The sequence below is a fragment of the Apiospora hydei genome (genome assembly GCF_038363865.1).
Source record: "Apiospora hydei strain CBS 114990 chromosome Unknown utg000008l_segment0_segment0, whole genome shotgun sequence".
Classification (NCBI taxonomy): Eukaryota; Fungi; Ascomycota; class Sordariomycetes; order Amphisphaeriales; family Apiosporaceae; genus Apiospora; species Apiospora hydei.
In genome coordinates, this window is record NW_027117367.1 from 3486830 (window position 1) to 3503086 (window position 16257).

Consider the following 16257-nt stretch of genomic DNA (forward strand, 5'->3'; position numbering starts at 1 on the left):
GTTAGGACATGGGGAATATATAGTATATCGAATCCTTGATATCCCGGGCACGGCAACTTAGTCAAGGGTAGAGCTATGTAGCATTAGACAGGGGTTGCAACCCGGCAATAAGGCTTCTCCTGAATCTAAGATTCGCGTAGAAATCACGAATGACTTTGGCACACCTCTACTATCAGGAATACCCAACCATGGAAGACACTGCATCAAGACATTTGCTGTATGATACCACTCTCGGTGGAACCAGTGCAAACGCGTTGCATGTTAAACACTTGGCCTTGGGCATTTATATGTAATTTTGGACATGTATTTGTTATGAGAATCGCGACAGCATTGATATAAGCTATGGAGGGAAATTATCTACGTAGCCTTCTTCGGGCCCTCGCCATCAGCGTAATCGGCATACTCCTTCATCAAATCGCCCATCTCGAACTCCAGCGCCTTTCCGTTGACAATGATAGGCTTGACATCCAACATAGTGAACAACATGCGCGCGGGCTTGTCCTCGGAGACGTTCCTCCACTTGTGCATGGCACCTCGGTTGATGGAGACATCGCCCGGGCGGAGAATCCTGGTCTCGCCGCTTCCCAGAGTGAGCTCAATCTCCCCTTCACAGACAGTGCCGATACCCAAGGTCAAGGCACGGTGCATGATGGAGGCGGCACCGGGGGTGAAGTCGATCATTCTCACGACGCAGCCGTTGGGCATGTGAAGGGAAGGCTACGGAGTAAGGCAAGAGCAGTATGTCAGCACTGATCCCACCGGAAGAAAGAAAATGTTAAGAACATTTGGGAACCGAGACTGACCTTGTTCTTGGCAGCAAACTCTAGATCAGCATCGTCAGTGAGTTCGACGGGGTTGCTGTTGCTGCTGTAGAAGAGGCTCTGGGCTGCAATGCCGCCAACCATAATGTCGCCGTGGTCGCCATGGTCCGTCTGGCCAAACCGTCAGTCCCCGTATGACACCAAGTTTGCTAAGGGACCCTACCTGCAAGAAGACAGCTTCGCCTTTGCTGTTGTGGCCCGTGATGTATCGCGATGGGCTGCGAAGACCCGGGCCGGGGAAACCAGTGGCAAGAACGGGAGTAGACATTTTGGAGGATGGAGAGGAAATTAGATACAAGTTGTTAGACTACAAAGACAGGTAACGCATGGCACCGCAATGTGCATCGTTTTATGGCAACGGCAACGAACCCAAGTACTTAGATGAAGCAAGTGACATACTTCACGACTTACATCATTCTCTCTTCTCTCAGAATACACTCCATGATGTGTTGTAGCTTCTGCAGAGCTCACACCAACGGACGAGACACCCGGCTATGCAGAATTGGCAGGGGTGACCCCTGAACCCTTTCTGGGCAGGGGGCTTTAGTCACCGTGTATATCTGCGGCTAAGATACTCCGGCATCAATTGGGATCAGCGCTAGTCCGCGTAGCCATCCCATTGGCTAATCTTAATTGAGCCCTACGAGACGTCACATTTGGAAACTCCGAGCTTATTTTCACATTTGGGAACAGAAGGACACCCTTGCGTCGGCAATGGCTTGGCAGGATGAAGCAATCACAGCTAGTCCGGCGAAAACAAAAACGGGAAGACCAGTCATGCCATTCCGTCATATGGGTGACTTGGGGACTTGGGCTCCTAATGAAATGATCCCGCATTTGATACGAATGGAAAACTGGCCGATCAGACACCGCCCCATAGCATATATGCCCCTTTTTGATCAAAGTTGTAAATATCAATTCCCAGAGTAACTTGTGTGAAAGACTCCAGCAAGGATTTGGTCAACCTATCCGGAAGCAATACTATGGCAGCAAAAGAAGAACGCAACCGGGCTGAGGGCTACGTGACGACATCGCACCCCATTCAAGGCCTACCCCGCGTCGTCCGTCACATCACAGGAGTCAACCCGGAAGGCCAATCCGTGTTTCTGTCCACTGACACGGGCGACCACCACCGAGAGCTCGTCAAGAAGTCGGGTCTTGCCAACATTCTCTACACGACCCGTGAGCACCCTGTGGATCTCAATGGCGATGCAGATATCAAATATGCTCGCGAGAACGAGGTACGTTTTAAGACTCCCTAGCACTGAAGTCCTCATTGTGTATGAGCCCATTAGGCTAACTCTGTACGTCAACCCCAAAGCCGGGTATTACTGTCAAAGGAGGAACCGTCTGTCGCATGATCGACTTCGGCCCCGGCGCCGCATCCCCCATGCACCGCGTCAACAGTCTCGACTACGCGGTCGTGATCGAAGGCAGCTTCAAGCTCGTCCTCGACTCCGGAGAGGAACGTCTCATGCACCGTGGCGACGTCACGATCCAGCGGTCTACCTCTCATCAGTGGATCAACGTGACTGGAGGGGGTTTCCTGCCGGCGCGAGTACTGTTCGTGCTGATCGATGTGAAGGACCTGAATGTGGCCGGGGCCAAGGTGGACGGGTTTCTGGGGGAACTCGGTAAAGACTACGTGGGTTTGCCTGGACACGAAGGCGCCAAAGGGAATGGGACAAATGGTACACATGATGCGAATGGAACGAACGGAGCCATGGTGAACGATTACATGGAAAGTGAATTCTAGATTGATATACATATTATATCTATGCGTATGTTATGTTTGAAACAATAGATTGTCAGTTCCGAAAATCTCCTACTTCATCACACACATCTTCGTACTTCCATCGACTTCAATAGATGCACCACCGGGGCCAAGTGTAGGTTTTATACCGCTGTGTGTATTATCGTCTTATTGTTTTGTTCCGTCTACGTGGCTAGATCGATACCGGTAATAGATTTTACATTTCTAGCAAAAGCTGTCTTGCACATACTTCGAGGTATCCCAACAGGATAATGGGTATTACGGTAGTAGTCACAGGAGACGAGGATCCAGGGGTAGGCGAATCGAATAGAGTGAAATATACGATAAGGTAACGACAGTATGTAGAGAGCCAACCCAAGATAAATTACAGTATTGCCCACTACGACCTCACAATCATGAAACGTGCCGTATTGTATTATGCCTGCTGAGCTTCAGACATCTGTTCATCCTTCCAAATCAGCCCCTCGGGCACCTCCTTCCACTGCTGCTCACCATCAAGCCTCTCCATCATCTGTTCCCATTCCTTCCTCACCACGTCTGCTCTCGCCGCATTCCTCGGGCGGATGCCTGCAGGGAACGGGTTGGGAAGCATCATCATACCGTCCAGAAGGTCATCTTGGTCCGGAGTGGCCTCCTGGCCATCCACCACCGCCCGCTTGAAGTCGAACGCCCAAAGCAGACGGGAGATGGCGAGGAAGATGGACCGGTCGGCCAGGTGCATGCCCTGGCACCGGCGCCTCCCGGCCCCGAACGCGAAGTGGTCGCGCTTCGTGGCATCGGGGCAGTTGGCTGCGTCCAGGGAGGTCTGCTGGTCGTCGATATACCTCAAAGGATCGAACCGCCTGGGATCCGGGTGTCTTTGGGGGTCATTCTGGATAGCCCTGTGTTGCGGTTAACTTAGTGCACCAATGCTACTTGGGTCTTGTCAAGGGATTCTTACCAGACGTTCATGATCACGGTAGCCCCTTTCGGAATGCGATAGTTCATGTACACATCATCTCGGGTGACGGCGTGTGGTATCCCCAGCGCAAACCCGGGCATCCATCTCAGGCTCTCCTTGGCACAAGCCCGTATATAAGGAAGATGGGGCACATCGTTAAGGTTGGGCAAGCGATCACCACAAACGTGATCCAGCTCCGCTTGTGCCGCTCTGGTTACGTCGGGGTAGATCACCATGGCTTGCACAAAGGCGACGAGAATGGCCGAGGTGGTCTCGGAGCCGGCCTGTAGCAGTGAACCGCCAAAGTAGGCGCTCTGATTATCTGATATCTGCTCTTGCTTTTGCTCTTGGACGAGATCGACGCAGATGCTCGGCTGTAATATCTTCGTTAGCGTGGCTGTAGGGTTGTGTAAGGAGAGAGATTTCGAGACCTTAGCTGTGCCATTTTGTAACCCCTTTTTGGTTGAGAGGAACAGATCACGGTAGAGTTTGAGCTCCCGAAGATGTAACTCCCTGCCCTCCTTTTTGATAGGTAAGAGTAACTCGGGTAGATTCCTCAGCATAGGCACCAGGTCAAGCAAGGCTCCAATCTATCGAAATGGTCAACATCGAGAGCTCATCATTTGTCCATGATCCTTCGGCGTTACTTACTCTTGACCCTATGAGTTCCGAACTCCGATCGAATATCTGGGAATGTAGTCGTCAGTAACCATGGCCTTGAGAAGATACTTCTAAGGCTACTGACCTCGAATGCCTCTTTGAACCTAGGATCATGCAGCGTCGTGGTCCGAAATCCAAAGGTCATCTGGGTGGTCAAAGACGCCGTATACCGACGAAGGTGGTTGATGAAGTCTCCTGGGCTCTCGAGGAACCCCAAAGCATCGCCTTGCTCTCCAAGTCTTGATACGGCACGTACGTTCTTGCCGCCGATACGCTCAAGACACGGCGCGCGATCTTGCGAGCCAACATCCACGGCCCATGGGAAGGCTGAAAAAGGGGAAATGGACAGTTAGATTTCAATGCAACCATACTACGTTGAGCACAAGAGAGAATGTATACCATAAACAGGATCCGCAGTCCACCACTCAAGATGTCCTGGGCAACATAGGCTTCTGGCCTGGAGGAGTAAATGGCACCCCGCCTGTCGATGAGCTCTTTGACCGCGACGTCGGAGTTCAGGACGACCATGACTTTGCTGCCGAGCATGAGGGAGTAAACCGGGCCATATTCTCGAGCCCATTTCTCGAATTGCAAATGTCGCTTCTCGGAGGGGATCTGATGCAAGTTTCCTACAAGAGGCAGAGTTGGTGGTCCGGGTGGGAAGTCCTTTGGTCGCTGGCCAATACTGGTGAGTCTCCTGAAAAGAAGAACAACCACCACCACCAAGCCAGCGTAAAGCGTGTAAAGGGGCATTCTGAATAGCTTCAACAAAGTGTACAGCTCATTCAAGAGAGAGATACAGGTGATATGATCAATCCATGTTCAAAGTATCAGCATAAAACTTCTTCATTACTACTTCTACCAGTGGACTACATAAACCTTAGGATACGAGACGAATGACATATGACCGCACCTACGTATTGGTGATGCTGTGCATAGTAAACAAGAGGGGCAAAGCATCACGTTGCCATGGCAGCTACGGAGGGGAAGCCTGTTCTGGACTCTGTGAGACTAAGAAACCAGTTACTCCGTATCTGACTGTGTACCTAGCTGGGAAACTCCTATAGGCCTTATGGCTGGTGCTTACTTGCGAGAAAGACCTTGTGGTGGATTGCTGTGACAATGCCAAGTTCCCCTATTCAAAATGTATCTAGTCACATCATTTGCATAAAAATTGGAGATACTCCAGATTGCTCGTGCATAAATGATAGGACAGGGGTAGACAAGGGTGCCCGCTTTTGCCCCAGACGAGAGTGCTTATTCGAATCCTGGTGGATCTCCAACGAAGCATATTACTTTCTTTCTTTTCAACGATTCCATTGCTGCCGGCCCTGCAGAATGTCCGCCATTGGTAAGATTCTCCGAAGCTCATGCAGTGGTGTATCCTGCATATGGGGAAGAGCCGGACATCCGCAATTGAAGTGTCAGGAAGATACGTTGCCGGAGACACTTCCGGGACGGCACAGGCACAGCGAGGTTGACAGGCGACAACACTGTTTCTATCTCCAAGAATGCGAAGTAGCTATAGCATTTGTTGGGCACTGGTAGTGACATTGAATCAGAGTTAACTATACTCCCTAAGCACGTTATCAGTGGCCATGCTTGAATGATTGCCCCTGTTAGAGCCACTGCTTGTTCCCGAAATGCGACAGAATAGCTCCGCTGTCTCCCTTGTCCACGCTGCATTTCTCGACAACCACCAAGACGTCTGTGACAGCCACGTCCGGGCTGACAGGCCCCTTGAAGTCGGGCGCATACGACTGCCACTTCTGGAGCATGGGGGCGAACTTGGCCATCTCCTCAGGAGAAACTGCCGGCGGTCAGCATGGACCTCTTTCTTTTTTCAAAAGATGAAGAATCAGTGGGTACTTACGATTGAATTGGCCTGTGTCCACAACGCCGGGGCAGACGCCCAAGAACAAAACTCCGTCTCCCCGGTACTGCGCGGCGAACTTGGCGGTCACCATGTTCATGGCGGCCTTGCTGGCCGCGTACACGGACCCCAGGGTGAGATTGTAGTCTCTGGCAAAGTCGACGTCGCCCAAGGCGCTAGTCAGATGCACCACTTTTTTGTCTTTGCCCTCGAGGACGAGTGGCATGAACGAAGCGTATAGGTTGATGTTGGCCAAGACATTGGTGTTCATCATGGCACCAAAGTAGTCGGTCATCTTCTCGGGCTCGGCGGCGCTGCTGTGCGTCAGTCTCAGTTGCGTCTTGGCGTGATTGCCTCGAGGCAAAACTTACAGATCACCAATTGGGTCCAAGCCGTCCCATGACATGTTGAGGCCAGCATTAGCAATGAGGTAGTCGAGGCTCCCGCCGTTAATGGCGGCCGCCTCCGCAGCTGCTCTCTGTCAGGTCCATGCAGTATTAGCACTAGAAAAATAGAAACTGGCTCCCGAATCAGTGCTCTGTTTACCTTTAGACTCTCATACCTGGTCACATCCGCTTCCAGAATCGTGATGTTGGCGCGCCCGTCCAACTCTTCTTCCACCCGCTTGGTGGTAGGTGCTTTGTCACGCACGATGCCGATGACGGTGTTGCCAGAGTCGCTTGAAAGCCTCTTCAGGAACTCCCACTAGTAATGAAACTGTCAGCAAAAGGCCCCCCGAAAGTTGAACAACGTGTCTAGACTCACACCGAGGCCTCGAGAGACGCCCGTAATCACGTAAGAAGGCATGATCCAGGTAAATGCATAAGAAAGCCCAACGATGCAATACAATGAAGCAGAGAGGGCTTAGGGCTGGAGGTCCAATGGGTAGTGCTTCAGTCGACCACCTATTTATAAGATTGGACCGTGCATTAAGGAAAAGGTAGTCGTCATCGGGCCATACCCTCCAAAAAGATGACATTGCTCATAGAAATATTGCACAAGTACTTAGTCCGGTTATGGACACACCTTTGTTTTACAGATTCGACGCCACCTGTAAATATCAAGCGACACTATTGTCCATTGACTCGGAGAAGCGGTCATGGAATATAGAGAATTAGCTATTACTATCTAAGGTTACTGCGACTTTACTGTGGTGTTTTTTACAATCAAAAATATATAGTCGACGTGTAAATATACATAACAAAATGAACATTTGATGTCTGCCAACGGCGAAAATTTGCGCTCAGCCCAATCCTCAGCAGGTCTTGGGTCCCACCGCATCCTTGTGTCTTCTCTTAGCCAAGATTTCCTCTCGATACAACCAAGCCAATCCCAAGAACGCGCCCGGTCCCCCAACCGCAGTCACTCCGGCCGCGCAAAGTCCCAGAACGAGCCAGCTGACACGGGCCATGCCCGCGGCCTTCAGGTCCCAGGCGAAAAGGGCAATCCAGATGAAGTGACTTGCCCCAAAGCCGGCCCAGTCCCACTTCAGCAGCTCGACGTAGGCGGCCTCCAGGCTCAGCTCTGCACCACTGGAGATGGGCAGAGCAGGGACGAAGACGCAGGCAATTGACGGTTGGTCGTGACACCAGAGGGTGTACTGCCAGACCGCGGCCGAAAACGCAACGAGAGTAAGGATAGTCCAGCGGATGACCGGCATATCCCTAGTGGGGCTGTACAGACGATCTAGGCTGACCGTGCTGGGCTTCAGCACGAAGCGCACGGCCACGTTCTGTCCCAGCGACAGAAAAAGGGGAAACAGCATCCACAGGTGGCCGGCAATCTGGCGGTAGGGCTCGGGGCCGAGGTAGCCGGTCAGATAGACGGCGTAGTGTGCCGCGGCCACGGCGGGCAGTACTATCTGGGTGTAGGTCCTGTCCGTTAGGCGCATGTCGAGGGCATCGAACTTGGAGACGGGGCTCAGGACGTAGTGCAGGAAGCGGTAGAAGGAGGCGACGTAGGCGATGCCCCAGGTCTGGGCTGAGCCCCAGACAACTGCACTGTATGGGAGGAGATCATATTAGCATTTGTCGGACTCGGCAGGGATGTCTCGGGTGACACTTACGGAGCCAAGATGGAAAAGTAGTTCGCCCTCCGCGCGGATTCGATCAACAAGATGACGTACCAAACCCCGTAGTCGGCGAAGAAGGACAGCATGAGGAAGAAAGCTTTCTCGCGAGCAACCACCGCCTCCAGGTTATGAATGCGTGAGAGGTTGTCAACGAGCGATATCCCGTAGATCCCTGGCACGAGATTGACCGACGCGCCTCCGTTTTCTGGGTGGTAGACGCCGCTATCCAGCACTTGTCGGATATTGTCGACTGGCAACAGCCCCGTGACGACCTTCATGAAGCCGACTGCCAGGAAAACGAGGGGCAAAGCGACAAAAGCACGCTTCCAACGGCTCTCGTGCTTGCCCATGCCGTGAGATGGGTTGAAGAGCATGGTCCCCTTCGTGGAACGAGGCGGGATGGGGAGGTAGTCAATGCACGGGGCGCCGACCGCCATGTCGCAGAACAAGTCCACGCGGGTATCGAGGGACACGGGCACCAGATAGGGCACCAGCAGACGTTGCGCCAAGGTTCGTAGTGCCGACAAGCGGCCGAGGTCTCCGGATGCTTTGATGTTTTCGATGGCGCGTCGGTGCAGGTTGTGCGGCCCAGTCTCGTAGCCTCTCAACGCGGCTTCGATTTGCGAGAGCGTTGGCCTTTTGGGTGATTTACTCGCGCCCTGCCCGTTGCTGTCCTTCGGTTTCGAGAGGTTGGAGCAGTTTGTCTCGGCGGCGAGCTGGCACAGCGCATTGGCCAGGGCCGCGGCAGTCTCAATACAAAGCATACCACCCCCGCCCGAATGCGGCGTCATCTTGTGAACACTATCTCCAAGACACACAACACGACCCGCCGTCCAGTGCTCAAAGTGCGCCTCCTCGAGCGGCAGCATCGTTTCCACCTCGCGCGCCTTCCAGACGTCCGCAAACCTGACGGCACCGCCGGGCCGCAGGGGTACGTCGAGGTGCTTCTGCGCGAACGCGGCGGCGTCCGCGGCGCTGAAGCGGGGCATCTCGTGGGCCTCGTAGACGCGGTCCATGCGGGCGTAGACGAACCAGAAGACCTTGCCGCGCTCACCGCTGTAGGCGACGACGGTCAGGTCCTGGACCCAGGTGTCGTCCGACGTGCCGGGGCCGAGGCCGGGGACGGGGCCGGAGACGCCGAAGAGGCAGAGGTATTCCGCCGTCATTGCTGTAGTGGATCATGTTAGGAATTTGGACCAGATTTTCTGGGGTTAAATAGAGTAATGCTTACCTTTGCGCTCCTTGTTGACATCAATGTTTCCAATGCCTTCCTCCTCCGAGGCCCTCCACATCTCCTGACGCACCTTGCTGCGCACACCATCAGCGCCGACGACGATGTCGCCCTGGTAGGAGGACCCATCTGTGCAATAGACAGTGACGCCGGCATCGTCTTGCTTGATGGTGTCTACCCTCTTGCCCGTCAGAACATGCCCACCCTTGCCCGGTCGGAGATGACGCTCGAGCGAGTGTAGTAAGGTGCTGCGCTGCACCAGGGCCAAGGGGTACGACATGCGGATACCAAGGAGCTTGGCCCCGTCTGTGCGTTCAGGCAACAAAGGCCGACCCTGGATGTCGATCAGGCCCGTATCCACGATGGGGTCGAAGCCGGGCTCCAGGTCGGCGTACACGCCCAGCTGGTCCAGAACCCGCGACCCGTTGGGGACGAGGGCGATGCCGGCGCCCAGGCGCGAGGCCAGGCTGTCTCGGGCTTCCAGGATGACAAAGGTTATGTCGGCGGGGGCATGCTGCAGGGCATTGGCGAGGGTCAGGCCGGCGATACCACCGCCTACGATGATGACGGTCAACGGCCTCTTGTCTTGGGAACGGTTCGACATGGCTACGAAAGAAATGCACTTGTTGACTAACGTGGAGCTGTGGTATCGAAAACGCACACCTGTGGGAGGCATTTCGTCGCTTATCACTTATGCATGTTAATATAACGAAAATCCTCGGATGCATAATCGTGCAGCCGGACTATCACCCTGCTCCGCAACGCTACTGCGGAGTATATCGAGTGCAGCATGCCCCCACAGTGGGGAGGATTCACCGCTAGTAGATAAACAGCATCCCCAATCAGAACCCAATCTGCCACAATGCATATGGACCTGGTGCCTGACTGCAAGCTAAGGCGCGGATACTGTTCCTGCCGCTTGACACGCTTGGCTTTGGGCCGATGTCAACAACGAACCGGGATGCGCACACCTGGCAAAACGGCCATGATGTAGGGGGCTCAACGGAAGATGTGGTTTACAATACCCACTGCATAGGGTGGGTCGTGCTTGTTTCCTTTTGGGGTTTCTTTTGATGGGATTCGACTGTAGGGCTGTCCTTGGAAAAGACCACCATGGAAAGATTGGAAATGACGTGTAATCTCTGATATCTGATGGATGCAGGCACATCTGCTTCAACATGTGTGTCCGAGTCCTAGGCCAAGGCGGGACCGACATCCAGCTGGCGGCGGCGAACCACTATAATATAGTAGTACAACTCAGATAAGATCTCGTATAAGATGCCGCATGCCTTTGACAACTTGCGGTATGCCGATCACTACGGCAAAGAGCTTAAGCTGGCCTTGTAGGGCTGACGTGAGACAAATCACGGTGAGTGCTGTAGTTCAAGCGCGGTGAGTAACATTATCAATCACAAATAAACATCGTGGTGACCGGAGATAAGGCAGCATCGGGCAGTCAACCCCGAAGATATAGTCCATTTTCATAAAGTGGGCCAACGTCCCAGCAACTCGGAACTGGTGTGGATGACACGAAACGATCAAGACGACTGACAAGTGTGTGTGAAACCATGACTTCGAACTTCTCATCCGGAGCCGAAATAGCACAGCAACCACAGGAGCAACAGCCCCGGCCAAGACCCCGACAACAGCTTGGCTATGCAGTAAGTACACCTTGAATCAGATGTCGAGTAGGGACGTGATCTAATTTCTAGGGTCAAGTGCGAGGAGTGCCGCAAGAGGAAACTTCGCTGTGACCGAAACAAGCCTCAGTGTCTTGGCTGTGCCACCTCAAGCCTCATCTGCATCACGAGGAACGACTGTGCCCCGCGGGGGCCGAAGAAGGGGCATCTCAGTGCACTACGGAATAAGATAGGTGAGTTGCGTGGTGCGTGTCTCATGATAGGGATCAAACCACGAGCTGACAACTTATTCTAGCAACTTTGGAAGCCCGGCTAGAAGAGCAAATCAGAGAGCAGCCTTCACCGCCACAGACAGTATCTGATCAGCATCAAAACCCGGAGAACGATGAGCAGGGCAGCGACGGTGGTGTTGTATCTTCAATGTCTCACGCCTTTTCTGCGGACCCGGCGGGAGACTTCAACAACATTTCAGCTTGGCTGACCCTTAACAACACCCAACCACCAAATGGGGTGATTGACGATGCATACCCCGCCGTAACATTTCCGGCACTTGAGCCGTCTCCCATCGGACTGCAACTCAACCCGCTGGTCTGCAGTGATCTGTAAGTTGCTGCTTCTACCAGGAATCTCTACAGTGATAGTCCATTACTAGATGCTGACCATACCAGGGATCAACTCTATTTTGACCGCGTCCATACTTTCGCACCTCTGTTGCAAAAAGCCCGGTATCTGGCCTGGTCGAGAAAGTCGGACAAGAACAAACCCCGACTCTGCCTGCAGTATGCCATGTGGACGTTGGCAGCTTCCCTGTCCAGCCAGTTTCAGACATTAAGACGCGAGCTCTACACAGAAGCCCGTCGTCTTCTGGAATCTCTTGACATCGAGAGCCAAGACGATAGTCCAAAGTGCATCGAGCACCCGCAAGCATGGATGCTCTTGGCGATCTATGAGTTGACCAATGACGAGTTCCAGCGGGGTCTTGTTACATCCGGCAGGGCCTTCCGGCTGATCCAGTTGATGCGGTTGCACGAGCTCGACCGGCATCCACCGACCAGCTTTCAGGGCGACTGGATCGACATAGAATCTTCACGGCGTACGTTTTGGGTTGCATACTGCTTCGACCGCTTTACGGGTGTCGTCGATGAACTTGCTCTAACTTTTAATGAGCACGAGGTAAGCTGCATGTTCCCCAGAGTACATAACAATCTGTATCTGACACTAACCTCGACTAGATAGAAACACGGTTACCAGCACCAGAGTCAAATTTCACCAGCGGCCAGCCCACCGTCGTGAGCTTCCTCTCCGAAATCAGCAGCGGATTTGAAAGCGGCTGGCCTGACAGCTTCTCGTCCGAATCAGAGCTGTCCCCATTCGCCGAGTCCGTCATCGTAGCGACCATCTGCTCGCGAGCGTCGAACCTAAAAAAGACGCCACTCAATCGTTTCCGCCGCGAGATGTGGGACTCCACAAGAGCAGGACTTCTACCGCCAACACCAATGTCTCAGCACGCTCCTGACAACCCGCCTCCAGATCCTGGCACTGCAGATATCGTCCATGTCGGGCCACTCGGACCCGATGCTGATCTTCCTGGCCATCACGGCGCAGATGACGATCCTCGTCTTGAGCGAGATGATCGAGTCCGCGCCGCCCGGTGTGGAAATGCAGGAGACGACGCTGGCGGACCACAAGCGGCGCTCACTAGACGCCATGCGGAATTTGGGGATGCTGATCGCAGTATTGGGTCAACTTAATCACTTCCAGGTGGGCTTCCTCTTTCCCCGTTTCCAGTGTATTACTACTTCTAACCACCCTCACTACAGACGCATCCGTTCACGCCCATGCCGCTTTTGATGTGTGGCAGATTCTGCCTAGCGCACAGCGGACCCGACAACTCGTACAGCGCACTGATGGGAGGAGTGTCCTCGGCTCTGCGGGGGCTGATGAATGTCAACGGCCTGGCGCGGAGATTCCTGCGGCTGCTGGGGCTCAATGCGTTGAATGCGCCCTGCCCCATGACGGAATAAGTGATGGACGGCACATGCTGACAGGCGTATCCTTGCAGATGGAATGTAGTCGACTTTAGGTTGGAAGGTTTAAGATTAGCCAAAGCGCCTGCAGGATCGGCGGCTTAGTTTAGCTAGTGCTGAGACAGACATATACTAATTAAAAGATCCAATCATGACGGACTTACTATTTCGTAGCCTATAGTGATTCTCCGGGGATAGATACTGCGTCACCCGAGCAATCGGGCCATGGAACTGTCACAAAGTATTTATTGCCCCTAATAATACGCATCATACAAACAGTCCCCGAAGCAGAAACCATCGCATCCTTCGCTTCAATCGCTGTATCCCACAGCTTACTAGTTTCACAATGGACGTTCCGTTCGACATTAGCCCAGAAAAGAGGGCGGGCAAACTCCACTTCATCTACCGCCAGCTCTTCGTCAAGACCCAGCCCCTTTCCCAACACGACGCCAGCCTGGAGGGAAAACGAGCCGTCGTCACCGGATCCAACTGTGGGCTGGGACTGGAGACAGCACGTCAGCTTCTGCAGTTGGGCGTCAGTGTGGTCCTGGCCGTACGTGACCAGGGCAAAGGCGAGGACGCGCGCCGCCAACTCTGCGCCGGTCGTCCTTTACTGGCCGACAGAATCGAGGTGTGGGAGCTCGATCTCTCATCCTACGACTCCATTGCCAGCTTTGTTGGCCGTGTACGAGACTCGCCTGCCATTGTTGACATAGCTGTCCTCAATGCCGGCGTCTTCAACTGCCACGAGTCCTTCGCTTCGACTGGCTACGAGGAAGATGTGCAGGTCAACTACCTCTCCAACGCCCTGCTCACTCTGATGCTTCTACCCGTCCTTGAACAGCAGCGATCGGTCGGACGTCGTTCACCCGCGCGCATTGTGTGGGTCACGTCTGACACCGCGGCCTGGGCCAGTTTCCAAGAGAGAGCGTCAGAGCCCCTGCTGCCCGCCTTTCGCCAGCCGATGCCCAAGTGGGACATGTCAGACCGCTACGGGACATCCAAGCTGCTGGGACAACTGTTCTTGACGGAACTGGCGCGTCACACCCAGTCCAGGAAGGTCATGCTTCTGTGCGCCAACCCGGGACTCTGCCACGGGTCGGGCCTGGGCCGCCAGGCCGACGGATGGCTGCGCCTCGCCTACAATGCTGGCACCCGTCTCCTGGGCCGCTCTTGCGACCTAGGTGCGCGTCCGATCCTGCACGCCGCTGCCTTGCTTGATGAAAAGGCGCATGGGCAATACGTGGAAGATGGGAAAATCCAGCCGTAAGTCCACCAATCCGACGCTACAGGGGAGGTTTTGGGGAGTTACTAATTCGAAGATGACTGCAGGATGCCCCCATCGTTTACACGCCCGAGGGCCAGTCCATCGCCAAGCGGCTACACGAGGAGACGCTAAGCGAACTGTCCCTGGTCCAGAACGCGCACCCGGAGAAGACTCCGGCAGATCCGGCAGGATCGGCGGTGGAGCGAGTCGCAGATTGATAAGGCTGGATGGGTGGCGGTGGCTGACTTTTGACGTGGAAACCGACGTCGAAAAAGAAAGTTCTGTGCATGATGTATCCATATCAAACTCTACCCAGTTGGAGTAGTATCCACCCGAAGACCAGAAGAAGTGCATCGTAGCTCGATGGGGGACTCTCGTTCGTTTTTCTATAAGCTCGTACCGCTGCCAAGTGAGATAAGCAACGAGTAGAAGAGGCGGTGTCAACTTGCTCATCTCATGGACTTTTTATTGTGCCGGGAATGATGTAATTAATGTACTATAAGCTAGTTTGGTTGATGGAAGGATTCGGATTCGGAACTATCTACGATCTTATACCAAGACTGCATTTCCTGGACTGCTATAAAGGGGCCATAAGACGCATTGACCCAGACTAGAGATGCTTGGACTAGATCCACTCCCCAAATCACAATCTTATTTCCCATTCCTAGCTCCAACTACAGCAACCATGGCCCCCAAGATCGTTGTCATTACGGGCGCCAACTTCGGCATCGGCTTCGAAGCCGTCAAGTGCTTCCTCGAGTCCCCCAACTCCTACCACGTCTACCTTGGCAGCAGGTCTGCCCAAAAGGGCAACGACGCGATCGAGCAGCTCAAGGCGCAGTGCCCCAACACCAAGAACACCGTCGAGCTGCTCCAGGTCGACCTCGGCAGCGACGCCTCCATCGAAAGGCCTTTGAGCAGGTCAAGAACGGCTCGGGCCATGTCGATATTCTCATCAACAATGCCGGTAAGTGACTCATGCCATATCGAGTATTTCCTACATTGTATCTAACCTGCTCCTCCTACTACTTCAGGCGCCGGCTTCGACGGCGACTTCCTCTACGGCAAGACCACGCTGCGCGCCTGTTTCAACCAAGCCTACGACGTCAACGTCACCGGCACCAACGTCATGACCTGGACCTTTATCCCCCTCCTTCTCAAGTCTCCCAGCACCCCCGCCTGCTTTTCCTGGCCGGCCTCTCCCAGATGACGGTGGCGGCCGAGTCGTACTTCCCGACCCCGCCCCAGCCCGCGGGCTGGCCCCAAGAAGGACATCCAGTTCGAGACCATCGGGTACCGCTGCAGCAAGACGGCGCTGAGCATGCTGATGCTGGACTGGAACCACAAGCTGCAGGCTGACGGTGTCAAGGTGTTTAGCGTCAGCCCCGGCTTCTGCGTCACGGGTCTGGGCGGGCTGCCGGAGGAGATGACCAAGGCGATGGGCGCGGTCCATCCTAGCGAGGGTGGGCAGAGACTCTTGGCCGTGGCTGAGGGGAAGAGGGATGCGGATGCTGGCAAGATTCTGGACAAGGAGGGGTTCCTGCCGTGGTAGACACGGCAACGTCGAAATCACGAGAATGTCAAGCATAGTTATGTTAGCATGAATTGACATAATTGTTCACCAATGTCACCATAACTATTCAGTTTATTCAACAACTGCAGTTTGTGACTTCTGTTCCATAGCATCTATAGATTTCGCGCAGGCAGACTACAACACTCAGGTGTCACCTTCGCTGAGACAATTTCTTTGGCAGCTGCCACGGTCCAAGTTGATATGCACAGAACTGGTGAGGTTGGATGAGTTCCATAGACCGTGTTGTCTTTGGGATCTTTATATGTCCGCTGTACACAGGCATCAATATCAATCACCATACGCCATGGCTCGACTGACATCGGTCTGGGTGATACGGCACTGCCCGGAGGAATATTGGACATTAGCGTCTCTACACTGGC

The 16257-nt window shown here is 54.0% G+C and overlaps 8 protein-coding genes across 8 annotated transcripts; 4 read left to right on the plus strand and 4 right to left on the minus strand.

Moving 5' to 3' along the window:
- Positions 1–357: 357 nt before the first annotated feature.
- Positions 358–1089, minus strand: PG997_011678 (cupin; the record flags this gene model as incomplete). The annotated part of the gene is made up of 3 exons (XM_066815993.1): positions 358–717; positions 804–932; positions 985–1089. 3 exons carry the CDS (start codon positions 1087–1089, stop codon positions 358–360), a joined length of 594 nt encoding a protein of 197 aa, XP_066665283.1.
- A 715-nt stretch (positions 1090–1804) lies between these two features.
- On the plus strand, positions 1805–2577 carry PG997_011679 (uncharacterized protein; the record flags this gene model as incomplete). The annotated part of the gene is made up of 2 exons (XM_066815994.1): positions 1805–2062; positions 2143–2577. 2 exons carry the CDS (start codon positions 1805–1807, stop codon positions 2575–2577), a joined length of 693 nt encoding a protein of 230 aa, XP_066665284.1.
- A 433-nt stretch (positions 2578–3010) lies between these two features.
- PG997_011680 (cytochrome P450) lies at positions 3011–4948 on the minus strand (the record flags this gene model as incomplete). Its single annotated transcript, XM_066815995.1, has 5 exons — positions 3011–3476; positions 3536–4125; positions 4187–4222; positions 4281–4522; positions 4567–4948. The coding sequence occupies 5 exons, from the start codon at positions 4946–4948 to the stop codon at positions 3011–3013; spliced, it is 1716 nt and encodes a 571-aa protein (XP_066665285.1).
- Positions 4949–5814: 866 nt separating this feature from the next.
- Positions 5815–6875, minus strand: PG997_011681 (NAD(P)-binding protein; the record flags this gene model as incomplete). Its single annotated transcript, XM_066815996.1, has 5 exons — positions 5815–6005; positions 6069–6385; positions 6440–6546; positions 6615–6773; positions 6834–6875. The coding sequence occupies 5 exons, from the start codon at positions 6873–6875 to the stop codon at positions 5815–5817; spliced, it is 816 nt and encodes a 271-aa protein (XP_066665286.1).
- Positions 6876–7323: 448 nt separating this feature from the next.
- On the minus strand, positions 7324–9974 carry PG997_011682 (monooxygenase; the record flags this gene model as incomplete). Its single annotated transcript, XM_066815997.1, has 3 exons — positions 7324–8068; positions 8134–9307; positions 9371–9974. 3 exons carry the CDS (start codon positions 9972–9974, stop codon positions 7324–7326), a joined length of 2523 nt encoding a protein of 840 aa, XP_066665287.1.
- Positions 9975–10938: 964 nt separating this feature from the next.
- PG997_011683 (uncharacterized protein) lies at positions 10939–12761 on the plus strand (the record flags this gene model as incomplete). The annotated part of the gene is made up of 5 exons (XM_066815998.1): positions 10939–11031; positions 11090–11243; positions 11306–11612; positions 11679–12183; positions 12243–12761. 5 exons carry the CDS (start codon positions 10939–10941, stop codon positions 12759–12761), a joined length of 1578 nt encoding a protein of 525 aa, XP_066665288.1.
- A 622-nt stretch (positions 12762–13383) lies between these two features.
- On the plus strand, positions 13384–14522 carry PG997_011684 (uncharacterized protein; the record flags this gene model as incomplete). Its single annotated transcript, XM_066815999.1, has 2 exons — positions 13384–14280; positions 14370–14522. The coding sequence occupies 2 exons, from the start codon at positions 13384–13386 to the stop codon at positions 14520–14522; spliced, it is 1050 nt and encodes a 349-aa protein (XP_066665289.1).
- Positions 14523–14989: 467 nt separating this feature from the next.
- On the plus strand, positions 14990–15856 carry PG997_011685 (uncharacterized protein; the record flags this gene model as incomplete). The annotated part of the gene is made up of 3 exons (XM_066816000.1): positions 14990–15275; positions 15339–15465; positions 15553–15856. 3 exons carry the CDS (start codon positions 14990–14992, stop codon positions 15854–15856), a joined length of 717 nt encoding a protein of 238 aa, XP_066665290.1.
- Between the last annotated feature and the right edge of the window lie 401 nt (positions 15857–16257).